Genomic DNA, 11,210 nt, shown 5'->3' with positions numbered 1-11,210 from the left:
CATTCCTTCTTGAATTGGAACTTTAGTACCAATAGTTATATTTAGTACCAATATTATAGCACTTTACTTCATTGTTAATAGCATCAAATAAAAACTTTACAAAATTGCCGCAAACAAAATTTTAATGATATATGTAAAACTGTTGCCTGAAAAGTGAAAATAGTATGTATTACATGACTGGCACTTTCTAGGGCCAAATAATAGTCTTTTGTGCCAAATAGTACTCATAAGTAGCAAATAGTATTTTTTGATGCCATATGGTAATTTTTGGTTCCAAATAGAAGTTTTTAATACAAAATAGGACTTTTTTGTACCAAATAGTATTTTTTGGTTCCAAATAGTTATTTTTGGTATTAAATAGTACTTTTTTTGTGCCAAATAGTACTATTTGGTACCAAGTACCACAACATTTGCTACAGATCAATCCATATACCCAATTTTAGATTTCCTTCTCCATTCGTTAAGTGGTACGGGAAAAAGTACAATTCGAACAGTTTTACGAAAAATGGTACATTTCGTACCTCTTTAGTACAAATTTGTACAAATCAATATTTTTCTGGCCCCTATGCAACCATCATGCAAAAATTCAAAATTCTTGCTTTAACAGTTTTGTCTACACTCATAGAAAAAAGTTTGCTGAAAATACCAAACACAGTCTGCTGAATATTAGTAGTAAATTTGGCTGCTTTTGTAGCAGTGGTTCTGCTATTACCGCAGTAGTTCTGCAATTTCAGAGCATCATACTCCTGAAAAGTCTGTTTTTTGCTGTAAATTACTGCTGTTTAATAATTAAGGGGATGTTAGAAGAAACAAGAAAAAACGCAAGTTCGGCCGAGCCGAATCTTTGGAACCAACCATCATGAATTCTGTTAACAATTTATACAAAATAAATTTAGTTGAAGGGCATAATTTTATTCTTCATACAAAACTTCTGGCAAACCAGCAAAAATTATAGCTTCTAAAAACAGAACAAGAATAATCGAAAGGCCGGTTTATATGGGGGCTATATCAAGCTATAGACCGATTCAGACCGTACTTGGCACAATTTTTGGAAGTCATAACAGAACACTGCATGTATAATTTCAGCAAAATTGGACACAAATTGCGGCTTGTAAGGGCTCAAACAGTCAAATCGGGTGATCGGTTTATATGGAAGCTATATCTAAATCTGAGCCGTTATGGCCCATTTGTAATCTCCAACGACCTACATCAATAGCAAGTATCTGTGCAAAATTTTTAGGGGCTAGTTTTATTCGTTCGACCGCTATCCTGATTTCGACAGACGGACAGACGGATGGCTAGATCGACTCAAAACGTCGAGACGATCAACAATATATATATACTTTGTGGGATTTAAGACGAATATTTCGAGGTGTTACAAATGGAATGACTAAATTAGTATACCCCATCCTATGGTGGGGGGTATAAAAATGCGAGCAAGCTCAGCCACATTTCGAAATGTATACCAATGGAGGGATGGAGTAGCTTTATTACAGTAATATTCCACAAATTAAAATCATCTCTTTCAACAAAATTTTAAAAAAATGCCTTAAGTAATAAAAAATAACTAACAGGCAAACATAAAAATAGCATTCATTTTTTTAGCAGATTTTGTGTGCTGCTTTAAATTTTTGCTAATACAGCAGCCTTATGTTTGCTGAAACAGCAGTAATGTATGCTTTCCCATTTTCAGCAGACAAAAATTGCTGTTTTAGCAAACATTTTTGCTGATTTGAACAACAAATTTGGTTGAGTGTAGACGTTGTCTTTTATTCCTCCTTAAAGGATACATATATACTACTTACGGGTAAAACATATCCGATCATGCCCAATTTTAGTATTTTTTTAGCTTTGTGCCAAAGACCCTTACCTATAAAATTGAAATCGATAGCTCTACTGAATCTTTTTTTGTCGCACCTTCTCATACAAATGGAACCAGTGTGGAATGGTACAAAAAGTGGAATATAAAAGTAAAGCCTGAAAATGTGTCATTTGGCCTCAGAAGAGAAAAATGTCCCCCAGCTTTATTCAATGGAGCTATGTTACCTTCATCCAGTTGCGTCAAGCACTTGGGCCTCATCCACACAAGAGAAAAGACTTCAACTTAATCTTGAAACCAAGTTATTAGGTCCGAGATCTTCATTGTCTTTAAACAATAAAGTGTTGCTTTAAAAAACTATTCTATGGACATATGGGATCCAGTTATGGGGAACAGCTAGCAACTGGAAATTTTGCAAAGATTTCAGTCAAAAACCTTAAGTTCAATGGAACTTAAACAATTCTGTTAGTGTTAAGTGCCAATTAAATTTGCTTATTGTATCCTGTAAATAGATTGCAAATAAAAAAGGATTTAAAAAAAAAAACAAAAAACTGATTTTTAATTGTTTCCTTCTGTATTTTAGTCTTAACAGTTTTTTATCTAAGACAATGTGGCATCGCTCTTCTCAATCATATAACAAACATTTAAACATTTGTCTTTATTTCTAGCCTCGCTCTTCTCAATCATATGACAAACATTTAAACATTTGTCTTTAGTTCTAGCCTTTAACCGCATTTAAAAGCTCTTTTTTGTCTATAGAATATGTGGGGAAGTAGTTCTACACAGAAAGAAGCAAAGGCCAAACCAATCGACAAGAGTTTAACCGAGCAGATTTTTTGTCACTTTGATTAACTGTTATTGTTTAGTTTAGCAGTTCGCCGTTGTCATTGCTTTGTTTGTTTATGTTGTCGTTGTCGTTTTTGTGCTTGGCCCATAAGGGGGTAGTTAAACAAGAGCGAGAAGAAGAAGACGACTTGATGAGTTTATTAAACTTTAAACCCCCACATTTACTAAACCGGAGAAATATTACACTCAAAACATTGCTAGGGCGCATGTGTCGAATCTCTCACTATCTATTGTATTAAAACACATTTTCCACTGCCTTTTTTGACGGTAACTTCGCATCGAGAAACACGAAGTTGGTGAAAATGTTACACATCATAACGAGAAGTACGGATTGAGAAACAACACGCATTGATTTGTCGGGTCGGCTAGCCGTGTGTGTGATAAAGAAAAAAAGGAAAAATTTGTGAATGGAAAATTCTTAAAAAATCCAATGGAAAATATAAAAAGGTCTTAAAATATTAAAAAAATATGTTGCACAAATGAATTTACAAAATTTGTTTATATAAAAATAAAGCCCATGATGATAAAATGAGGAAAAGCACCATTGAATGAAACAAAGGAATTAAGGGCTAGTGTCTGGGGAGAAAAGTGAATCTTTTCAAAGAAATTAAAAAAAAAACTCGAATTTTGCTAAGAAAATTTATTCAGCAACAAATTTTAAGAAAAGTGAGATTTATACCAATAAATTTTTTATTAAACCCAAATCCATGGGAAAATATCAGCCTATAAAGGAGACCAACCAACATGAAGAAAAATCTATTATAATTTTTGTACATACACAAACACTCACTCACACTCAACTCGTTAGAAAAAATGGCTGCGTAGTATAAAAACGAAACAAAGGAGCAACGACTACAAAGCAGAAGAACAAGAAGAAGCACAACAACGTTGGCCACCATGCAAAAACACCAAACACTTTTTTAGAGCACAATTTTGGCTGCTCTTTAGTGTGTGTTTGACACCAACAACAAAAAAACAGTTCGTTGCCATATTATAAGTAATGGGGAAAAACTTCCATGCCGTACCGTTATAAATTATTTAAAAAAAAAATAACCTTACACTTCAGTGAGCCCGAAAAAAGAACCAAGTGGCAGAGAGAGAGAGAGAGAAAGAGATAAAGAGAGAGCTCTTTGGAAAATCTGAGAGGTTTTTTTGAAAGAAGATTTCGAGAAATAATAACAGATGAGTGTTGAGTGGCTAACGGTAAATTTTTCCATAAAAGCGGTTTGTTAAACGTGTTTCTTCTTGAGTGCAAATAAATTTGCTCTCTCGCTCTGTAATATAATTGGCGGCGGCGACATTATAAAAACAAATACGAAAATCCTTATAAAAACAAAACGAATAATTGATCAGAAGTAAATGAAACAAAAAGAAAATTTCTATTGACGACAAAGAAGAGAGAGAGAAAAAAAAAACTACCAGGAATTCAAACGCGAATTCAAATTAAAAACGAACCTAACATAAAAAATTCCATTTGTCCGACACACCGTAAAACTGGCACCGATATTGATATCCTCCTCCAGACTTGCAAGTGTTTCCAAACACCCAGATACCTAGCAAGTGATGCAAACAAGCGGCGGCACCGCTGCTGCTGCTGCTGCCGCTGTTCGCCTGGAGAGTGCTTTAAATGTCAATAATATCTCTGCATTTAATGGTAGTTTGGCTGTTAGCAGCGTTGGTGGAATTGTTGGAATTGGTGGCGTTAGTAACAGTGTTTCCTTGTTGCATGAGACCTCGACGGCCACAGCTGCCACCCTAACGAAATTATCCTCCAATTCACCGCATTTAATGTCACCTACCCATACGGCGGGCATTGGCGTTGGTGTTGCTGGCATGGTCTATGGAAATTCAAGCATAAATAATATGAGTTCGGTGGGTGGTGCTGGCGGTGGCTCCTCTTCGGTTATATGCAGCAGCGATAGTGGCATATCGTCGATAATCTCGTCCACACCCTCATTGACACAGCTTTCACCTCCTCCCGTGGTCTCGAATGCCGTTTCACTGGCGATTTTGGCCTCCAGTGTTATAACAACCTCCAGCAGTAATGCCACCATGACCACCAACAACAATGGCAGCACTCCCGGCAGCGGTAGTGGCAGTGGGGGACGTTGTAGTCCCATTATCGGCGGTATAACGGCAAATTTAACCAATGGTCTGGCCTCTTCCTCCTGCATTTATGGCTCGGCTCCTCCTGCGAATGCGGCTTCAACATCCGGCAGTCCTTTGCTCTTTGCGGAACGCACCTCGCCCGCCTTGAGTATGCTGAGTAGCGGAAAATCAAAGACCTTGAGCCCTCTACAGAATGCTTCCATTGGTGGTGTATCACTGGCTTCTTATGCCTCGGGTAGTCCTGCCCCGGGATGCGTTACGGCGGCGGTTGTGGCATCTTCGGCAATCAGCACCCAGTCATCGCAAACTGCCTCTGCCTCCAACTACTTGAATACCATTAAAATGCTGGGACCTGCCGCTTCGATAGATTTGGGCTCTTCACCACTGACGCATCGGAATTATCCTACCATTAAAGGTTTTACGTTTCGTAGAAGCTTTGATGATAAAATAATTGCCGTGTCCACATCTGCGGCCGTTGGGCCGGTCAGTAGTCAGTCACAAACGTCGCTGGGTGGTCCGGCTGTTTCGGTTTCTCCCTACCTCTCGCATTTCCCGGCCACGGCCTCACACCATCATCACTATCATCATCATTTGCAGCAACAGTCCCAGCAAATACCCCATTTCGCCCATTATCATCCCCAGCATCCCTCCCATTTACATCAAAATCATCTGCACCATCCAGCGGCGGCGCATATGGCCGCTTTGCAACATCATCATCATCATTTGGGAGGCGGAAGTGGTGGCAGTGTCGGCAGCGGCGGCGCTGGTGGTGGTCCATTCCATAGTAATTTCATGTCATCTGCGGTCAAACATTCCGTCGCCTCTGCCAACGTTGCCCCCTTCTTTCCTCCACCGTTGTATGCGCCATTGACATCGTCGCAGTCGACCACCAAACTATCGCATCGTGATGACTTCTTGCAACAAATTGGATATTTGCCAACAACACGTATTTATAGTACTCCATCCAGTCTGGTGGATGAGGATAAGGCACAGCAGGACTTTTTGTCATTATCCTTGTCGCCCCCATTGAACCGCCGCCGTGATATGCCTGCATTGCGTGGACCATACGTTAGTCTGTAAGTATTCCAATGACTTGACTACAACCTTTTCGGTTTTTTTTCTTCTTTTTGTTCTCATAATTATTATTGCCTTTCCTTCTTTGAATAAAGTTCGCTGTCATTGCATTATATTACATTCATCGTCGTTTCCGTTTCCTTGGCATCATCATCACTCGAATGTTGGCATCAGTGAGAAATGCACTCACTTTTCGCCGCCAAGTGGCGTCATGGGAATTTCACTTGGGTAGCACAATTGTGTGGACTATGGGTGATGTGCAAGGGAAGGGGGAGAGTGGGGAATTCCAATTATTAATCCTTGCCATTGTTAATCCTTGAGATTGGTGAGAGAGGCAACTTTTCTTTGTTCAGTATTGTAATGCGATGCTGTCTCTGGCACAGCTTGGCTTCATTTGCCCTCTGTTGTTTGTTAGCACTGCCGCATTGAAACTACTGTAAGTTTTCCTTGGCCAGTAATGAAAAGAGATTTTCCTCGGTCTAGATGATGTGCGGTATTCCTTGCAGACACATTAGCGCACGCAATTCATGTCGTCAAAAAACTCATAAAAATTCATTACCGACTAACAGGCTTCACCATTTTTTGTGGAAATTTAAGGTAATATGTTGATATTAGGCTTCATATTCCCTAATGAGTAGCGTGTGGGAAAATTTCCTTTGTTTTAAGATTTGTTTAATTACAAGTAGCATATTTGTACTCGAAGTGTGTTTTCAAATTGAAGATTATTTGTTACTAAAGATAACTACAAGAAAAATGCGAGTAAAATCAATTTTCTAATTTGCGATATACCCATAAAAATGGGGTGTAAGTATGTATTGCCACTGCAATTGATTCGGTGTTATGCTCAGCACACCGATATGAGTGGCAATCATTTGAATACTCCTGTATTAATTTTCGTGCTTCCTGTATCACCGCTTTTAACATCGCTTTTGTCCATGGCGGTGTTATGAGTGAATATAAGACTAGAATGGAAGCACCGCATCAACACTATAAAACGGTGCACTATGCAATGGAATCGAAAAAAAAACTAGTAAAAAATATTTCGAATGGTGAGAACTGAGGTGTTAGCGAGATATGTGCAAAATTTTAAGGCCCTAGGTTGTCCGGGAGCATCTTGGTAGGCCTCTAAAGTTGGTCACCTCGGATTTACGAAAATTTGGTTGGGCTGCCAAATCTTATGGACCAATTTCCAAATTTCTTCTTGTGCTAGATAGTGCTCAAAAATTCTTACAATGGCTATCGAACATCCCCAAGAGCAGAAGAAATCTTGTTGACTTCAAGCGTTGTCTTTTTTGTAGGGAGCACTATCTAACAAAAAAGCCAATTTATTTTAACAAAAATATTATTTTATATTACTCATATTTTCGATTATTGTTTGAACCATTTAGTGGAGCAGACGTTTTGTTATTTTGCTCGGCAAGAATATTCTGTAACTCGTAATAGGTAGTTATTTTGGGAAAACATTTTAAGTCACTCAACTATAGCTACGTTAGTGTTATCCATTATGTGGTTCATGATCTGCGTCTGTATCCAGTGAAGCGGCAGATTTTGAGCCCAGGAGCATGCTTAGAATGGACTTCAAGGGTCCAACATCTCCGGTGGTGGTATCAGGCCGTATCATGTTGTCTTCTGTTGAGACCTCGAATGGTGCAGCGGCTGCACCAGACTCCACTATCCAACAGACAACTGGTAAGCAGGGGTTTTTGACGTAGACACTCGTTTCGAGTCTTAGAGAAAAGGCCTACCTTATTTTATCCTCGCATGACTATAATTGGCCTATCGGCTTCCGCTGGCAAACCAATCGCTTTCAGGTTTATTGAGAGGCTACGTGCGAATGATCCTTAAACTCTCACCGATAAGGAGAGAGGCTCCTTTAATTGGGCTCGGATACATATTAATTGCTTTCGGGGACCAACGCTCAAGTGAAATGTATCGATGCGTCCTAAAAAAATTGAGGAGATCTAATCACGCGCAGCACTGGATTTAGTCAATCAGGAAGATATTGCATCCTACGGATTCAACAAGTTAAAACTGAAGATCTATAGAAGCGGTGTGGTTGAGGAATCAGGAGACGACTCAGCTGTTGTTGCTGAACACTTGTCTCTAAAGTCTGGCAGATTGCAGGAGACTGAAAAGACACAGAGCCTGTATTCTTGCAAAGAGTAGTCTAACTGTATTCTTCTTCATTTGCTAAGCCCTGAAGGTTCGAGCACTAGCTAGCCTAGAAATTAATATGTCTCATTACTGGTTAACTTCTCTATATAGTCTTCTCTTTTTAGTCGGTCATCCTTTATGCTGAAACTCTAGAGAAGTTGATAGAATATATCTTAGGACAAAGATCCCTGGATATCGCCTGTATTTTGGCAACAGCATGCATATAGTAAGAGCAAGTGCACTGAAACAATCCTTCACGACCTAATCGCCTACATAAAGAATTCTATCGCTGTCAACGAATACACAATGGTGGCACTTCTTAAAATTGAAGGTACTGCAATAATGTAAAATCAACGTCAATCATGAAGGAGCTGGAGTTTCTGGGCGTCAACACTACCGCCAGAAAGTTTATTATTAACTTACTGCAGATTCATAACGGAGGCCTGGGATCTGTAGATCTAAAAAGATGGGTCAGCAGAAGACAGTACACCTCAAGTTGGTGTACTGTCTCCTCCACTTTGGAATATAACCATTAACAACATTATCCCAGCACTCTTAGAGATATACTTCAGGAAACTCGACGCTTGACAGCGAAGAGGGCTACCGAAAGTGTTCAAGGTGTAAGTCCGTGCAAGACAAAAGTAGTTCTTTTTGCAGGAGATACAAGTTACCTACAGTGGCGCCTATCTCCTTGGGAGGAGAGAATGTTCTATTTACTGAAAGCGCAAAATACTAGGGTGTATTGTTGCAAACGGAATGACAAAATGAATATACCCCCATCCTTCGGTGGTGGGTATAAAAATAAATGAAATACAATAAAAGAATATGTAATGTTCAAATGTTTACTATCTTTGAAAGGTTTCATGGATCCAGAGTTCCCTGACGGATTTCCCTGTTTTCGGGTTCCTCATTACAGATGGAAGGACAAGATGGTAGTACTGGTGTTGAAATTGTGGAGAACAAAGTAGAGAGGGATCCGTTTGACCACTAGCTTCAGTCGGGAGGGGGGGGGGGGGGGTTCGGTTCTACTTTGATCTCTCAATCCTGACATCCGGACATAAACAAAAAATTATTCCAGACTCCCTAAGTTTTAAACACAAATAAATGAAAATTAACTGAGCTCGAATGGACTGGAACTAATCACGACTACATGACCCCTATGATTAGTCTAGGAAAGAAAACTATGGAGAAGAATTATAGAGTCATCTTAATTTGAGGGTTCCAGGATGTTTCGGAATCCTTTGCCTCTTAACCCTTAACCCAACCATGGTTTTAGTGGCTGTATTTGAACTAATACCCCTAATTCTGCACCCAATTACATCACCAAGGTAAAAAGGAGAAGTCGTTTACCAACTCATTTTAAAGAATAAATATATATTTAAAACATAATTCATTTGCATTAAAGATAAATTATTCTAAATTATGACGAATATGCCTAAAATTCATAACAACACACAAGGTTCGGGATAGAACATAACTCCAAACTTCGGCAATCTTCTTGCAATGAATTTAGGGGTGGGCATTAATAAAAAAATTAATTTAAAGTTTAAGTTTAAACTTTTTTGGAATTTCGTACAGTATTCAATCTCATATACATTCACTACCAATTCTATCTAGGAAGTTATTCCCGAAAGGAGTTTAGATATCAAAAATTCGGTATCTTTTAAGATTATTCTTTCTTGGAGCTGATTCAAAAAAAATATAGACATTTATAACTATTCTAATATGCAAAATTTTAATATATATATATAAGGGGAAAAAAATCTAAATAATTTTTGACATACAATTTGCACATCCATACACAACGATTTTATCCTTTTTTGTCCACCGATGATGATGTTCGCCGAGGCCTCAGGAGCATTGTCCTCCTCTGGTGTTGACGATGATGTTTTAAATTTAATATTTGGGAAGTAAATTCTTATGTGTGATGATGTGGTCTGTATTGATGTTTTGCTTGGAGCTTTCTTTGTTTTGCTAGGACTTAAATGTTTTTTTGTTAAAATTTTGCATATTTCACTACGGATACAAATTTCAATGATTTTATACTATACGCTTTTTGTTATCTGATACAAATTCAGTATTTCTAGTTAGTTGCCCATGTTGAAATCCTATCTAAAATCATAATTAACAAGTAAAAGCGTGCTAAGTTCGGCCGGGCCGAATCTTATATACCCTCCACCATGGATCGCATTTGTCGATGTTGTTTAGTTTAATTTAATTGTGGTCCAAACCGGACCATATCTTGATATCGCTCAAATCTTTTCTTATATCCTTTTTTACCTAAGAAGAGATGCCGGGAAAAGAACTCGACAAATGCGATCCATGGTGGAGGGTATATAGGATTCGGCCCGGCCGATTCTTACGAAATTTTGCACGAGGAGTTCTCCCAAAAGTCGATATTATTAGAGAATTTCATAGAAATCGGCTCAGATTTAGATATAGCTCCCATATATATGTTCGTCCGATTTGGACTAAAATTGCAATTATATCGTCATTTGTAATCTGATTCTCAGGAAATTTGGCACGAGGGGTTCTCTTATAAGTCTCGACATTTTTAGAGTATTTCATAGAAACCGGCTCAGATTTAGATATAGCTCTCATATATATGTTCGTCCGATTTGGACTAGTATTGCAATAATTTGGTAATTTTTTTACCGATGCACATGAAAATCGGCACAAATGATTCTCTTATATCTCCCGGTAGTGTATATAAAAAAAAAAAATAAGGTTCATTCTATTATTTAAAAAACAAATACAAATTTTGCCCATGAACATTCCACTAAGGAACAGGGTCAAACTTCTCACATATCAATGAGTGCAGTCCGATTCAAGTTTTAAGCTTAATGATAAAGGGTCTCCTTTTTGTAGCCGAGTCCGAACGGCGTGCCACAGTGCGACACCTCTTTGGAGAAAAGTTCTACATAGGATAGCACCTCACAAATGTTGTCAGCATTAGGAGGGGAAAACCACCGCTGAAAATTGTTTCTGATGGTCTCGCCTGGATTCGAACCCAGGCGTTCAGCGTCATAGGTGGACATATAGGCGGACCATAGCTGAACAGGGCCAGCTCCGCTGCGCCTTCTTTCACTCTCTTATTTTATCTGAGCCCTATATGGTCACGTCAGGAAATATGTCTTGTTTGGGGGTGCTGGTATGGCCTTTCAGATATTTCGCCCCAATGTGGATATTATATTGGTGCTCTTCTCTC

General features: G+C 38.6%; 1 protein-coding gene across 4 annotated transcripts in view; it reads left to right on the top strand.

Moving 5' to 3' along the window:
- Positions 1-3,004: 3,004 nt before the first annotated feature.
- Positions 3,005-11,210, top strand: part of LOC106091568 (SRSF protein kinase 1) — a 109,169-nt gene continuing 100,963 nt past the window's right edge. For 2 of the 4 annotated variants that reach the window (XM_059370865.1, XM_059370864.1), the window contains exon 1: positions 3,005-5,850. In XM_059370865.1, coding sequence (XP_059226848.1) covers positions 4,229-5,850 — 1,622 coding nt within the window. In that variant the 5' untranslated portion in view covers positions 3,005-4,228. The remainder of the gene's footprint in view (positions 5,851-11,210) is intronic. The other 2 variants (XM_059370867.1, XM_059370866.1) reach the window with 1 other exon arrangement.

The sequence above is a fragment of the Stomoxys calcitrans genome, chromosome 1 (genome assembly GCF_963082655.1).
Source record: "Stomoxys calcitrans chromosome 1, idStoCalc2.1, whole genome shotgun sequence".
Classification (NCBI taxonomy): domain Eukaryota; kingdom Metazoa; phylum Arthropoda; class Insecta; order Diptera; family Muscidae; genus Stomoxys; species Stomoxys calcitrans.
The sequence above is the reverse complement of the archived record's forward strand: the minus strand, read 5'-3'. Positions and strand labels throughout refer to the sequence as shown.